The 16,742-nt window shown below is 48.3% G+C and overlaps 1 protein-coding gene across 4 annotated transcripts in view; it reads right to left on the minus strand.

Moving 5' to 3' along the window:
* TASOR2 (transcription activation suppressor family member 2) overlaps positions 1–16,742 on the minus strand; it is a 1,020,110-nt gene that overhangs the window by 448,679 nt on the left and 554,689 nt on the right. For all 4 annotated transcript variants that reach the window (XM_078677333.1, XM_078677324.1, XM_078677320.1 and 1 more), the window contains exon 22: positions 3,806–3,868. In XM_078677333.1, the coding sequence (XP_078533459.1) occupies positions 3,806–3,868 (63 nt within the window). The remainder of the gene's footprint in view (positions 1–3,805; positions 3,869–16,742) is intronic.

A 16,742-nucleotide genomic window follows, 5' to 3' on the forward strand; every position in this document is an offset into this window, starting at 1 on the left:
TTTCTCCCAGATCTAAGTGTGTTTACAAACAGCAGGCATATTACTCTCAGTGGCCTGTAGACAAGGTGCCATATTTATAATAGGAAAATACAGTTATTGTTTAAATGTGATTAATTTAAATTGAAGAAACATGCTTCATAAACCATAAGAAGTTAATTGACTTAATTTAAAGTAGAGAAAAACATGAAGACAATATTTTATAGAAAACTTTTTCTTCACTTTAAATTGTTCCTAGTTAAACAGAAAATGACAGCGTTTTTCAGTTATAAATATGGCACTGTGCCCACCAGCCACTGTGAGCAAGATGCCAGCTTTTTGTAAATGTGACATTTTGAAAATAGAGAAAATCAAAATCAAGAGTTAACTTAATCATTAAATTAACTCTTCATAGTAATATTCTCTCATTTAAAAGCATTCAGAAATATCATGTTGTTTTCATGCTCCAATATTGAGTTGAGAACACTTGTATTCAAGAGTGAAATACTTCAGTTCTGAACTTCTTTGACCCACATGGGTGATAAATTTGAGTGGAGTACCGCTCACTATCCGGCTCCGCTATCTGCAGCCTGATAATAATGTAAAATAAACATAGCCTTTCCTTAACATTAAAAGAAAAATGCTGTTCTTAGTTAAAAATAAACTAGAGGCTGGTAACAACTCTGTAGGTTTTTGCGAACTACTGGTAGCTTACGATTGATTGGTTAGGGGACACCTGATCTACAAAATAGTGGTCTGGTAAAAATGTGCGAGTTTGTCCATAATGGCGCTTTAAAAAATGTCTGTTAGAAGATATTACCTAAAAATGCAACTGATGCTGCTTTTTTCATATTGAATGAGGTCTTGGCATTGTAGTTAGTGTTTGCTTTGCTTTGATGTAGCAAATTTCTATACATTTTACTATCCATCTAGCGATTCAAGCTTTTCAGATTGGAATGCCTTTTCATAGGTTAGAAAAATCTACAAATAATTGTAGTGTTTTTCTGAATTTTTTATTGTTTCCACATAGTACATAAGGGCACATTTTACATCTAGTGTATGTAATGCTCTTTCTGTGAATGTTTCTGGTTTTAGAAAGAAAACGGGTAAATCCAATGTTTGATTTAAATGGAAAGGTGATAAGACCTTTGGCAGAAACTTTAGGTTTGTACATAGGCAAACTTTGTCTTGGAATACTTTAAAGTAAGGTTCCTCAATGTTAAGTGCATGTATTTCGCTGACTCTTTGTAGCGATGTAATGATCACAAGGAATGTCACTTTCCATGTTAAGAATTGTATTTTTCATTTGGGCATTGGTTCAAATGGTGTGGACAATAGCCTTGTGTACACAATGTTCAAGGTCCACGTCGGTATAGGAGGGGTAGGTGGTGGAATTACTTTTAAGTCCCTCGATGAATGCCTTTAAGACAAGTATATGAAAAAGAGATTGGTGTCTTTTGTTTTGTAGGTACACTGCGATCGATGCCAAATGCAGTCGTACAGATGTGTTTGCTAAATGTGCTTTTTACATATGTAACAAGTAACATACCAGTTGTTGTTCAGGTGGTGAGGATGGGTTTATGTTGTTAGCAGTGCAGTAGTGGACAGAATAACACGCCCTTGTGATTGGTCTTCTGGCTTCCTTTAGAATGTTCTTGCATTCTTGAGGTAATTCTAGATACTTGATTCTATGACGTCAGGAGCCAGATTGCAAGATTGAATTGCTGAACATCGGGGTGCCGGACTCTGCCCCCACTGTGAGTGATAAGATCTTGAATGTTGGGTAGCATCTCGTGAGGTACGAGGGAGATCTCCAGCAGAGTTGTGTACCAAGGTTGATGTACCCATGTTGGAGCTATGAGTATCATTGTTAGGGAGGTCTGTTTGAGTTTTCCAGACCATGTAAGGTATGAGTGGGAGAGTTGGAAAAGCATGCGCAAACAACCCTAACCAGTTCATCCATAGAGCATTGCCGTTTGATTGTGGGTGTGCTGCCAGCATATGAAATTTTGGCATTTCGCGTTTTCTACGGTGTCAAAGAGATCTACTGTTGGTGTCTCCACCATTGGAAGTATGTTTGTAGGGTATGAATGTGGATTTCTCTACTCTTGGACTTGCAGTTGCATTCTGCTGTGTAGGTCTGCTAGTGAGTTGTCCGCTCCTGGTACACACTGTGCTATGAAGTGGACTTTATGTTTGTTGGCCCATTCCCACATGAATTGTGCTACCTGAGAAAGTTGTAATGAATGGGTCCTTCCTTGTTTCTGAATGTAGTACATTGCTGTCATATTGTCGTTTCGTAGAGGGACATTTTTCCCCAATTTGTTGAGTAGTAACGCTTTGAGACACATTTAAATGGCTAGCAGCTCTAACATATTTATGAACAATGTCTGTTGCTGTGGCGATCAATGTCCCTGTACCACAATGTCCTCCATATGAGCACCCCAACCCATGAGTGATGCATCTGTTGTGAGTGTTACCTGCGGGATTGGGTCCCTGAAGGCTCTTCCCATATGTGTGTTCTGAGAGTCACATCATTGTACTGCCTGATGGATCTTAGGTGAAACTACCTCTAGAGCCTCAGTGCTGCCCCCTGCTTGTGACCATTTCAATGCTGAGCACTCCTGTAGGAGTCTCATATGTAGTGCTTAATTTGAGCCTGTGGTTTCTGGTGCTCAGCACAGACACTTAATCATCAACACCGGCCCTCTTCCTGAGAACCAGTTAGGACATATTCATTTAAGGGGAGATTAAGTGATTTGAACAGAATCACAGGATGTTCAGCCGATGTCGAGACTTGAACCCGGTTCCCCAGCTCTGAGGTCGGCAACTTTGGCCATTATGCCACATCCTCACCGAACATTCATGGTTAGTAAATGGTTCTGTATTAGGCGGCGCTAACAGGAGAAATGGCCTGGTGCAAGCTGCCTCGCGAGGAGAGCCCAAGCACTCATTTTTTTTTTTACAAATTAACCACTACTCATATGCAATGTTCCCTCTTATTTCTTTCCAGGTCCTCTGTGCACTGCAGCCAAGGGTAGGTGCAGCAAAATGCCGCAGCAAGACTCGTAACAGGACTGTTCCCATGAGGCACAGGGTCAGACTGATTGGCATAAGGCCATGTCTGAACTGGGGTGGCGGAGTGAGCTAAAGAATGACGATGGATTAAATCCAGATCAGTTGACTGGGGGGGAGTGCTTGCAATGTTCAACACTCCGTCCATCAGCCACGTTGGTTTTGCTTCGTTCACCCTAAGTTGGCAGGGTATGCACAGGCGTGGGTCCCTTGCTCACTTTGCCACTGGATTCAAGCTAGCCTGGCTGAAACAGCTGATTAGCCAGAAACCGGTCCCAGGATGCTTGTTTCTGGTCCAGGGAAGACATGGCTTGGCAGTTCATGCTGGACTGTTCCCATGAGGCACAGGATCAGACTGATTTGCATATGGCTATGTCTGAATTGGGGTGGCGGAGTGAGCTAAAGAATGATAATGGATTAAATCCAGATCAGTTGACTGGGGGTGAGTGCTTGCAATGTTCAACCCCTGGTCCATCATCCCCTTTGGTTTTGCTAAAACAAATAGAGGCAGCAAATAGAAAGCAAGAAAATACGAGGTACAAACCACAAAGCCAATAGTAAGCAATGGACGGAATGCATTTCCTGGGAAGCTTTCTAAATGTTCCCCAAGATGTCGTTAGCAAACCAGACAGCTCCACCGTCTGGTAAGCTACAACCTAAGAAGAGTTTCATACAAAAATTAATCAACTAGGTCGATCACTTTTGAAAGGGCAGTTAATTAATAAAGAAATGGAGCTACAAAAGCAGACAGTACCTGAGACTCAATGTTAGAAACATCCACATCATTTTCAGATTCCAATAACTCTTCTCTTTCAACCTGTAATTGGAAAATAAAACATATCAGCTGACCAGAGGTAAAATGCAGATGCCTCCAGGATTAATTTGCCATCTCACTCAAATATAATAAATCACCAGCATTTTATACAATATAGACAAACTATTGCATGGATAAAAGTCGCGCTGATACTCATTTGCCATCTGCACCTCATTTAAGTACAGGTGGGGCAAGGTACAAAATTCCTAGGTAACACGTAACTTTTACACATCACGCAATAGGTCTCACATTTGCGAGAGTTTAAGCTATTGGCATTGTAAATGACCATGCCTTTAATTTATCTGTTTTAAAAATTAATACATAAATAAAAGGCACTGTCACTTACAATGCCAATAGCTCAAACTGTTGTAAATGCAAGACCTTTTTCATTTTAGAGAAATGGCCCCCATTGTCCCAGGCAGGTTGGATAGTGAAAGTGCACATGACGCACTGAATGTTGCAGGAAAGCATGTCATGCCTGCAGTAGAAGAAACTCATTAAAGAAAATAGTGCTTACAGACTAAATAAGACATACTGTGTAACCCCAGCAGTAACAGGTCCAGCCCTCATGGGAGGTTACAAATGGAGACAAGGCGGTACTACGGAGGCACTAACAAGCCTATTAACGAATCAGATGCCAGCATTTACAAAGAGCAATGACACAAGCCAATGAAAAATATGGGCGGAGAGTGGGCAGAGCTTCAAGTCCATACTCTAATACAGCATGCCTTACAGAGCAGCGGATGTGCTAACCAGGTTCTACCTAAAAATATGTTAATAGGACATTATTGGGCGATCCCTGTGGGAAGACTTTTGTTTAGGAATAATAGTGATCATCACTTTACTCTCCATTTCAAATATATGGAGTGCAAACAAGCAAGAGTGGGCAACAGGAAATGTGCATGGCAGCAGTTGCGTAGGAGAGGAGAGCTAGCACCGTCTGACCTGTGAGCCAGTTATCCTTCCTCCTGCGGTTCCCCGCATCCCCTCAGGTAAGGCGGGAAAGGCGACGGTTGCTCCCCAGATTGCAGTGGGGGCTGTCCCCAGGAGAGAAAAATCATGGAGGCTGCAGCGCTGGGCTGGTGTTAAGGAGAAGCCGGGCCTGGCGCTATAGTAGTGAGCAGGTTGGAGTTAGCTGAATGACATGCCCTGCCAGAGAAGTGATGCAAGGGAGTGGAGTAGCCGGAGCAGGCTGCGGTAAGAAGAGGCCGGTGGGGACCGTGCGATTAGCCCTGCGAGACAGAAGACACAGCCGTTGGTGCCGGGTAGCTGCCTTTGGAGCGGAGGTGTGACTGGCCATCCATAACCCACTCCCTATTTCTTTTTGGTTGCTGGGCAGTGTGGACTCCCAGGTGGAGCAGAGAGGCCATGGACAGAGGCGAGACGTAGCCGGCAGGAGGACCAGGGACATGGCACTGCCATCAGTGCCAAAAAGCAGGAAGGAGGCCGGGAGCGGCATAGGAGGGCTGGATGGCCCCCCTTTTTTCCCTGGTGGACCCTGCAACCCGAATGCTTGTTGAGGGCAAGTAGCCATGATAAACAGTGGACCCCTGGCTTCCCAGAAGGGAGGGTCGGAGAGCCTGGGAGTAATGTGCTACGGGGAGTGGCCGTATGGAGCCTAGCAAACTGTGGTGAGGCGGCTGCTCCCAGGTGTGGCGGCCCCACAGAGCTGCCGATTGATGCACCTGGGCCAGTAAGGGGCCGGACAACTGACTGTGGGATTGGTGAGGTGCAGACAAGAGATGGCGAGGAGCATCACAGCTCCGCCTGGTGGAACTGGAGCAGAGCGCAGGGGGACGACAGGGGCCCAGCGGTGACAAGTTGGAGCTGGCTTTGCAGGCGCACATGACAACGACACTGGTGGCACTGCGAAATACCCTGGAGGTCAATATTCACACAGTGGAGCAGAATGTGAGACTCTTAATAGGAGACCACCGTAAGTTGTAGGATAGGGTGTCCGAGACAGAGTCCATTACACCCCAGTAATGTCTACGCAGAACGTCTGGCCGGGCGGGGGACCCGTAGGCATTGTAAAGTGCATGGGCGACCGCTATTGGCCGGTTGAAGGTCCACGCAGAATCAGAAAGGGCCATGGTGGTGGCACTATTGCAGCTTAGCCAGGCCCTGGAAGTGGCCAATCAGTGGAAAGCTCTGGCAGAGGACTCCGGTGAATCTGAGACTCGCTCGCCCTCCAGAACCGCCTCGGAGAGTGGGCTGCAGAAGTAGGAAGCTGGCTCTGTATATACTATACCATAATGAGGTATAGTGTGCACCGAGTCCAGAGGAACCCCAAAGGTAGGCAGATGTAAAAGTAGATAGCACCGTACTCAATATTTGTAGTAGCGTGGGCGAGCAGTAAGGCTTTATCAGAGGGTAGTGTTAAGCATGTGTCGTACACCCTCAGGCAAGAGCTTCGATCAATTTGTTTGTATCAAAAATATTATTTAGTTATTTTATTTCTAGAACCAAGCCCATTTCGGTGCAGGTAGGTGGAATAATACATTGCACAATCTTATGCAGTGATTTACAGTTGAATACAGGATCAAATGCAGTTGGTTGAATTACAGGTAAGTCAACAGTTCGTAATTACTTTTTAGTTACTTTACAGATTACTGTACGTGTTACTTTTTAGATTACTTTTTGAGTTATTTTTTCTTTTTAATGTGTGTGATATGCCTAGATATCACACTGATACATTTCTTAGATAAAAGGTAAGTAATTCACTTTTAGTACATTTGCAGTTTCTTAGGGTTTCATACAAACTTAGAAGAATTTTCACAGCAAAGCAGTCAATGCAGTCCTATGGGAGAAAACAGTTTTATCGGTTTAAGGGAAAGCCCTTGGGTTTGGGAGTTGGTTTTCTGGGGTCCGAACCAGGATTCCCCCAAGGTCAAGGATGCACTCTCAAAACACCCTCAGTGGCACTAGGGCGGCTGGGTGCAAAGTGCTGAGGACCAATGTTATCCAATAGGGCAGTCGTTCCAAACTTTTTTGACCTGTGGCTCCCTTGACCTAATTGGCAGTTGGCCGTGGCTCCCCACCATTTTTTTTACCGGTGGGCGGCGGTAGATTCAGACTCTGGAGCGCTGGAGGACCTTGCTGAGAAGGGTGCACCACTCGAACCCGGGCCGTAGGCGACGGGTACAGTGGTAGTTCCAGCAGTCGGGTTTCTTTGTCTTCAGCAGGCTCAGGGTCTTGCTTTGGAGATTCTTTTGAATAGAGCTGCTGTTCACAGGAGTTCCGGTCTTTGTGGAAGGTAGTCAGTCCTCCCAGGGGTTCTGGAGGTCGCTGGCTGCAGGACAAGGTGACTTTTGGTGCAGGATCTCTGGAAACTGCAGACTGGCCGGTAGGGCTTGGGCCAAGTCAGCTGTTCTCTGCAGTCTCCTCTGCTGGGCATCTTCTTTTGTCCTTCATCTTTGTAGTTTGCGGAAATCGGTCTTCTTGGTTCAGGGTTGCCCTCCAAAAACAGTTTTTAGGGGGTGCTTCAGGGGTCTTGAGGTCAGTAGCCAATGGGCTAATGACCTTAGGGTGACTACACCCTTGGTGTGCTCATCCCACGTGTGGGAGAGGGCACAATCCCTAATCCTGATTGGGGAGTGCCTGCCATCTGCAAGATAGCGGGTACTGAAGAGTGGGCTTCACCTCGCCTCCCCCACCTGAGGGGTGGGGTTGGCAGAGGTGGACACACCTTCTGGGTTGCTCTCATGTTTCTCGCCTGTATTCCCACCAAAAAGAAGGGGAGACAGGAGGGGGGCCTGCTCCTGATACCAGGAGAGGCTGGGGGTCGCACTACAAAGGTAGAAAGTGTCAAGGTTAGCAGCAGACAACGTACCCAGTAAGACAGACAATAAAAATGCCACTAGCCTGTAGTATCTCACCAGCGGGGACCACAGCTTGGAGCTAATCTTCCCTATACCCTATAGCACTGACCCTCCCTGTGTGACCTCACACAGCAGGGACAGGTAGCCCTCTGGGCAGGGGGAAGGAGGTTGATTGGGGAGGTAGTAGTGAAGACACCCCTCGCGGTCTGGTCTAAGGAATCGGTTGTCTTCAAGTCATAACAACTCTGGAAAACAATAACAATCGTTGTAGTAGAGGATAGTAAATAAGGGCTTACTTTCATAACACCTCGATACAGCAGATACGTACTGGAAACCTACTCTCTGGCAGCTTGAGATCAGTGGAAGTGTCAGAAGCAAGTACGTAGGTCTCTTGGGGGTTGTTGCACCCCCGCCTGAGTCCCCTGTAGTATCGCCTTAAGAGTCTAGCCCCGAGTAGTTACTTTCACTACTGGCTGCTATCTCGCAACAAAGTCTGTATTTTTATAATGTCTCAGGATCACTGATTCTGCTGTGAGAATAAAGTCACAAACAAAAATGTAGCACGGCCGTGCTCAAATGTTAATGGTCCTACCTCGAACCCAAGGGAAAACAAAAAGGTCCACGACACCGCGGCTTCCTCCTGCGGGAAAGAAAGCGTACGCCCAACGGCTCCTCCTGCGGCGTCCTCCTGCGGGAAAGAAAGTGTCCGCCCAACGGCTCCTCCCGCGGCGTCCTCCTGCGGGAAAGAAAGCGTCCGCCCAACGGCTCCTCCCGCGGCGTCCTCCTGCTGGAAAGAAAGCGTCCGCCCAACGGCTCCTCCCGCGGCGTCTTCCTGCGGGAAAGAAAGCGTCCGCCCAACGGCTCCTCCGAATACAAACGTGGCTCAGCTCCGACTCGATGTGTGACGGGAAGGATTGACAAGCACCTGGTAATGGGAAAGGAGGGTCTTTATGGACGCCGCCCAGAGGGCGCGTTCCGTTTCGCCAGGCCCCAGAGCTTTCTGGGAGATGTAGTGCTGCCGCGGTATTGTCCTATTCTACCTCTATAGCTATGGGCAATCGCTACAGAACCCCCTCTCGAGGATCGCCGACCCGGCGGTCGTCCAGGCTTCCCCGGGTGCGGCAGATGAAATTGCGTTACCAAATCAGGGCAGTGGAGATTCATCTCGGGTTCCCACGTTCTCTCCTCTACCCCAAAGCCTTTCCAACTAACCAGGTACTGCACCCTACCCCTGTGGATCCTAGAATCTAACAGCTCTTCCACCTCATACTCTTCCAATCCCTCCACCAACACAGGGGAAGGATGAACGGGCAGTCTAGTGTCCACAGGACAAGGCAGGAGTAGGGAGACGTGAAAAACTGGATGGATCCGCCAAGTACGGGGAATAGATAGTTTCAGTGCCACAGGGTTGATAACCTCCTCAACACTATAGGGACCTATATATCTTGGTTTTAGTTTGTTAATACCCCGGAGATGTATGTTTTTTGTGGAAAGCCATACCTTGTCCCCCACCTGGTAGACTGGTTCAGGTGTGCGTTTCTTGTCGGCTTGGCGTTTCTGCGAGGCCTGAGCCTCCGCCAAGTGACGCTTCGCGTCTATTCGCACAGCCTGCAGATGCGCATGATGTTCTTGGATGCTGGGTAGTTTGGATGACACTGGCCAATCGAAGGGGAGGATGTTCGGGTGATACCCAAGAAGGCAAAAGAAAGGGGAACAACCTAAGGTGGAGTGATCAGTGTTATTATACGTGAATTCCGCTAACCACAAGAGGGTGACCCAATCCGTCGAATTCTGTAACGTGAAGCAACGTAGATATTGCTCAATGGTCTGGTTGAGCCTCTCCGTCTTGCCATCTGTCTGCGGGTGGTAGCTTGTAGAGAGTCTGACATCGACATCCAATGACTTACAAAGGGCTTTCCAAAAACGGGATACGAATTGTGCTCCTCTGTCGTTTATGAAGACCCTCGGAATGCCATGGGCTCTGATAAGATGTTGCAATATAACCAAGGCCAATTCAGCAGATGTGGGTAGGCCCTCCAAAGGCACAAAATGCCCCATTTTGGTCAAGTGATCGATAAGTACAAGTATTGTAGTCTTTTCTTGACATAATGGCATCTCCACAATAAAGTCCATGGAGACCGTATGCCACGGTGCAGGGGGTATAGAAATAGGGCGTAGTAGACCCGTAGGTTTGGTATGTTTGGTTTTACCCTGGGTGCACACCGCACAGTTCCTTACGTATTTTCTGACATCATTTCGTAAGGCAGGCCACCAGAAGGATCGTTCGATGGTAGCTATAGTTTTGTACACCCCCCAATGCCCTCCTAACACGGAATCGTGGGCCCAATGGAGGACCTGCATTTGCAACCCCGGGTCAGGAACGTACAAGGCATGTCTATAGTACAGGAGTTCGTCTGTTTGTGACCGCCCTTGGGGTTGTTTCTGAAGCCATGACTGGGCATCGACATCCGTTAATGCCACCCTGAGGTCCTCGATGAAATCCATGGAGGTGAGCAAGGCTATGGTGCTTTTGGGGAAGGATCTTTCAGGCAGGATAAATGATGGTTCCACGGTTACCTCTGACTGAGTATCTTGGGTGTCTTGATTCCTGGAGAGTGCATCGGCCTTTCCGTTTTGAGGGCCGGGACGGTACTTAATGACGAAGTCATAATCTGAGAAAAAGAGAGTCCATCTCAATTGTCGGGGTGTGAGGGCCTTTGCTGTTTTGAGGAACAACAAATTTCTATGGTCTGTGTATATTTCGATGGTATGACGAGCTCCAAGCAGGTAGTGTCGCCATTCCTCACAACCCCTTTTTATGGCCAGCAGCTCTTTGTCAGTGATGGAATAATTGACTTCACTAGGATTGAGTTTCTTGGAGTAGTAGGCCACTGGGTGGATTTGCCCTGTTGTAGGGTGGAGTTGTGAAAGCACTCCTCCCAGGGCAAACTGGGATGCATCGGTTTCCAAAATGAACGGAAGTTGGGCATCCGGATGCCGCAAGATGGGAGCTTGGGTGAATCGTTCTTTGAGGATCCGAAATTACTGTTCTGCTTCCTCACCCCACTTGAATGGAACGTTTTTCCGTAACAGAGCGGATATGGGGTGAATGATCTTAGAGAAGTCCTTGATAAAGCGTCTATAATAGTTCGCAAAGCCGAGGAAACTCTGCACCGCTTTGACGTCTTGTGGGGTTTTCCAATTCGTGATGGCCTCTACCTTCCCGCTTTCCATCTGAAAGCCTTCGGCGTTTATCACATACACCAAAAAAGAGACTTCCGTTGCATGGAAAAGGCATTTTTCCAATTTGGCGAACAGATTGTGCTGTTGTAGACGACTTAGCACTTCCTTGACATGCTGTTCGTGTTCTAGGAGAGTGCTGGAGTAAACAAGGATGTCGTCAATGTACACCATACATATGGTATCCAATAGGCCCCTGAGCACTTCGTCCATAAAAAACTGGAACGCCGCAGGGGCGTTGCATAGTCCAAAGGGCATAACGTTATACTCGAATAATCCGAACTTCGTTCGGAACGCCGTCTTCCACTCGTCGCCCTTTTTGACCCAAACCAGATGATAGGCCCCTCGAAGATCCAACTTGGTGAAGTAACGAGCTCCCTTTATTTGGTCCATCAAAACTGGAATCAATGGAAGGGGATATCTATTTTTTATCGTGATGTTATTCAATGCCCTGTAGTCGATACACGGTCTCAATTCTGCACAGTCCTTTTTCGGGATAAAAAACAGGGGTGACGAAGCAGGGGACGTGGAATGACTGATGAATCCCGACGCTAGATTCTCCTCGATGTACTGTTGGAGATATGCGTTCTCATGTTCAGTCAGAGCGTACACACGACTACAAAAGATAGCCGCTCCTGGGAGTAGTTCAATGCAGCAATCGTAAACCCTATGCGGGGGTAGACTGGTTGCCTTCTGTTTATCAAACAGGGAACGATATTCCTTGTAGGTTTCTGGTAGGCTGGAGACACAGCATATGCTTTTATCGGCACATGCCACAGCCAGATGGCTAATCCTGTGACATGCTTCATCCTCAGGTGACAAGGGCGAAGGGTTGTAACAATGTTCCATACAATAGGAGGAGGTTAATTCCACGGTGCGTGCAGACCAACTCACCACAGGATCGTGTAGTGTTAGCCACGGCATGCCTAATATAAGGGGAAACAGGGGTGCGGCGATTAAATCGAACTGGATGAATTCAGTGTGTTCTCCGTGCTGCATTCGCAGAGGGACGGTGTGTTTTGAAACAGGCCCAGAGGATAAGGCGGACCCATCCACCGCCTTCACGTGTTCCGGCTGATCCTTCTTCTCCCAGGCTATCCCAAGGGAGTTAGCATAGTCGATGTCCATGTAATTGCCTGTGGCTCCCGAATCTAACAGAGCATCCATAGGCGTGACCTGGTCCTCTGTGGTCCATAGGGACACTGGTATGTTCATATGAGCCACAGCGGGCATCATCGTATTTGCAAGAAGTGAGGAGATCGTAGTTTGTCGCATGCCCATCCCAGAGATCTCAACCTGGTATGGACGTTCTAGTTTTCCGACGTCTCTTTTGTTCCCATGACGGTCGGTTTTCGTGGCGTTGGATTCCTGTGGGATTGTTGGGCTCTGGCCCTACACTCTCTAATGAAGTGCCCTCCTTTGCCACAGTATAAACATAGTTTCATTTTACGCTGTCGCTCTCGTTCCTCAGAAGACAGAGGACCTCGGACACCCCCGATCTGCATAGGCTCAGTACCGTCCGTACTTTTGGCGCCTTCTTCCTGAGGGGGTTTTGGTTTGGGATACCATACACGTCAATCACCCCGGCTCCGATCTCCTCTTCTCTCCAGCAGCCGATGATCTAATTGGACTGTCAGGTCGATGAGTTCCTCACAAGTTGCAGGCAGTTGGACCACCTGCGATAAGACGTCCTTCAATTCACTTCTTAGGCCTTGATAGAACAGTGCTATTCTCTTTTCTGGTGGCCAATCTGTTTCAGCTATGAGCCGGTTAAAGGACGTGATGTACGATAAGAGATCCTGTGACCCCTGAAGTAGCGTCAAGAGCTCCCTATCCAAAGATAACATATGGGTCTTTCTGTCGAACAGTTTTCGCAAGGCTGAACAAAAGTCTGGGAATAGGTGCAGAATGGGATCATTCCTTTCCATTAAAGGGATAGTCCAGCTTGCAGCGTTTCCGCCCATGTACGACATCATAAAAGCGGTCTTGGCCGCGTCGTCCTGGAACACAGAAGGTTTACACAAAAAGTGGAGGCGGCACTGGTTCAGGAATGTCTCGAACTTCTTGGGATCCCCATAGAACCTCTCAGGGGGAGCCAGAGGTATACCAGTACTCTGAATGACGTGCACCGTTGGGGAATGGTCAGTGGAGGACGAAGGTATGGTGGTTGGAGAAAAGAACCCACCCCCGGCTGCCCCAGGGGCTGGAGGCTGCGCTGTGGTTTGTGTTGGAGGGGGGAGAGTTGCTTCTCTAATATATGACCCCGCCCCGGGATTCTTTTGGGACAAGCCAGCGACTTCTCTACGCATGGTGTTCATGTCTTTTCTAAGTTCTTGGTTCTCCACTCGGGACGCATGCACTTCCTGCTGCAGTAGGCTAATTCCTTCTAGCAACGATGCCAAAGTAGCACTCGTATCCATGGTCCAGGCTAGTCGTCTTCCTTGGGCTTGTCAATCTGTCAAGGTTAGCAGCAGACAACGTACCCAGTAAGACAGACAATAAAAATGCCACTAACCTGTAGTATCTAACCAGCGGGGACCACAGCTTGGAGCTAATCTTCCCTATACCCTATAGCACTGACCCTCCCTGTGTGACCTCACACAGCAGGGACAGGTAGCCCTCTGGGCAGGGGGAAGGAGGTTGATTGGGGAGGTAGTAGTGAAGACACCCCTCGCGGTCTGGTCTAAGGAATCGGTTGTCTTCAAGTCATAACAACTCTGGAAAACAATAACAATCGTTGTAGTAGAGGATAGTAAATAAGGGCTTACTTTCATAACACCTCGATACAGCAGATACGTACTGGAAACCTACTCTCTGGCAGCTTGAGATCAGTGGAAGTGTCAGAAGCAAGTACGTAGGTCTCTTGGGGGTTGTTGCACCCCCGCCTGAGTCCCCTGTAGTATCGCCTTAAGAGTCTAGCCCCGAGTAGTTACTTTCACTACTGGCTGCTATCTCGCAACAAAGTCTGTATTTTTATAATGTCTCAGGATCACTGATTCTGCTCTGAGAATAAAGTCACAAACAAAAAGGTAGCACGGCCGTGCTCAAATGTTAATGGTCCTACCTCGAACCCAAGGGAAAACAAAAAGGTCCACGACACCGCGGCTTCCTCCTGCGGGAAAGAAAGCGTCCGCCCAACGGCTCCTCCCGCGGCGTCCTCCTGCGGGAAAGAAAGCGTCCGCCCAACGGCTCCTCCCGCGGCGTCCTCCTGCGGGAAAGAAAGCGTCCGCCCAACGGCTCCTCCCGCGGCGTCCTCCTGCTGGAAAGAAAGCGTCCGCCCAACGGCTCCTCTCGCGGCGTCTTCCTGCGGGAAAGAAAGCGTCCGCCCAACGGCTCCTCCGAATACAAACGTGGCTCATCTCCGACTTGATGTGTGACGGGAAGGATTGACAAGCACCTGGTAATGGGAAAGGAGGGTCTTTATGGACGCCGCCCAGAGGGCGCGTTCCGTTTCGCCAGGCCCCAGAACTTTCTGGGAGATGTAGTGCTGCCGCGGTATTGTCCTATTCTACCTCTATAGCTATGGGCAATCGCTACAGAAAGGTCTTTGAAGGTCTCCTGCCAGAGAAGGCTCTTCCTGACCTGAGGGTGGTGTGACTACCTCCACCCAGGAAAGGCTTGGTTTCTGGGCTCAGGCAGCGAAGGCTCCCAACCCAGGGGTCCAGAAACATGTCTCGTGGTGGCATGTGTACCAACCAGTCAGGGGGCCCCTCAGAGGCTGGTCGTTTTTCAGGGGGCATCTCTAAGATGCCCTCTGAGTGCATTTTTCATTAAATCCCACGCATCAGCGTGGGTTTAATTTGCTGGGAAGCTTGATACCAAACTTTCCAGTTTTCGGTAAATCCATTATGGTGCTGTGGAGTTCATAATGACATACTCCCAGCACCATAAACTTAATGGCATTACAGCACTTACAATGTCTAAGAATTGGTCTAGACAGTGTAGGGGTACAGGGCTCATGCATCTGTACCCTCACCACTGGTATAGTGCACCCAGCTACAGGGGTGGCTGACCTATGCCAGGGCAGTGGGTTGTAGGCAAGGTACACAGGGATGTGTGCCATGTCGACACTTTGTCATGCACCACAACACGCAGCCTCCAATGGCATTGTGTGTGTAAAGGTACGGGGTCTCTAAGGGTGGCAAAATAAAGTCACAAGTAGTGGGTTTTAAGCATTGAATTTACCGTAGCTGAGGTGACAGACACATCAGAAGTTGGGGAAGCAGGTAGTTCAGAGTCTGTGGCCTGAAAGGGAGGGGGGAGGAGGATCATTGGAAGTTGGGGGGTGGGAGGGCGACAGCAGCAGCGATGGCCACCTCATTCATGGACTGAGCATGACGCAGATATTCCTGGCACCCAGCTATGACTGAGGCAGCAATCCATGTATGCAGAGGGGGCTATCCCTGAAAATATTGTCCTGGAATGTCAACAGCCTCGGCAGCAACCTGAAAAGGGGAATAGTGCTTAGGTATCTGGCCAGACATGATCCCAATGTCGCTCTGATGCAGGAGACGCATTTGGTGGGGAATTATTGTGGATTCCGGAACAGGTGGTGTTACAGGCTTCTGGCCCATGCTGGCTTCTCGAGGGGAGTGGGTGTACTGGTACGCAGGTCACTGCCACTGCAAGCGTCCCATACTTGGGTGGACCTCCAGGGGTGCTACTCAGCTGTGGAAGTTAGTAGGATTGGCATGGAATTGTCAATTTCACTTTCCACTGGTGAAGCTCGGGTAATGGTTAACACATACTCCGGATGCCCTGTTTCTGGTGGGGGGCTACCTTAACTTAATGCTCTGGGGAGACGTGAATTGGCTTTTGTCAACCATAGGGAGGACAGTCGACAGGACTGGCAGACTCCTTTGTGGTCCATGTCTAGACCTTACTGCCTTCTGGTGCCACATAATATGGTGGGGACCTTCGGGAACATGTACTATTTGTCTACGGGATATAAGAACATGTCCCCCTTGTGACAAAGCTACAGACCATATTGCCCGGACCTGTGAGGGATTGGAGGCGAGGCCCTTGAGAGCCGACAGCTGACACTACACTGGCACTGATTCAACAGGTCACAGACCACTATTGTAGGGAGAATGTGGGGTCTGTGTGCTCCAGCATGATAGATTGGGAAGCATATAATGCTAGGCCAGATGGAAGAGAGTCAAAGATGGATACAATGCGTGGCGGCCCCAGAGGGCTCTAGGGTGGAGACTCCAGACGACATAGCACAAGTATTTATGGATCACCTGAGTGGGGCGTGTATAGGTCAAAGCTGGGGGATAACCTAATCAATGTGGGACAGTTAGTGAACGATCTTCCTGTTCCCCACTGTTAGAAACAGGGTAGCGTGGTGCGGAGTGGTAGGCCAAACTCGGAGGAATTTTGTAAAGCATCTGCGCAGACCAAACTCACAGGCGGCACACCAGGCACACTACAAAAGAGACTCCACACCAGGTTGTGTAAAACTAGTCTTTGAATTATGAAAACACAGTAGCATCGTAAACACAGGCACATATAACACTGTGCCAACTGTCACCAGGTAGCAATTTACAGGGGGAATATATACAGGGCAGGACCAATCGGGCAGCTGCCAAATCCATCATACAGCACAAACAGTGAATGCAAGATCGTAAATAAATGTGTACTAACCAGCAGCTACTGCAAGACCATGAGTGTAGTCTCATTATATTAATATAAGGCCTGAATACATTAGTATTAGACAGGAGCCTAAAACATCACCCAGCATGATACTAGGCGTCATCATTAATGTAGAACAGCAAATGTAAACTAACCAGTACCTACTGGTGAATAAAGGACCT

This window comes from Lissotriton helveticus, chromosome 1_1 (assembly GCF_964261635.1).
Source record: "Lissotriton helveticus chromosome 1_1, aLisHel1.1, whole genome shotgun sequence".
Classification (NCBI taxonomy): Eukaryota; Metazoa; Chordata; class Amphibia; order Caudata; family Salamandridae; genus Lissotriton; species Lissotriton helveticus.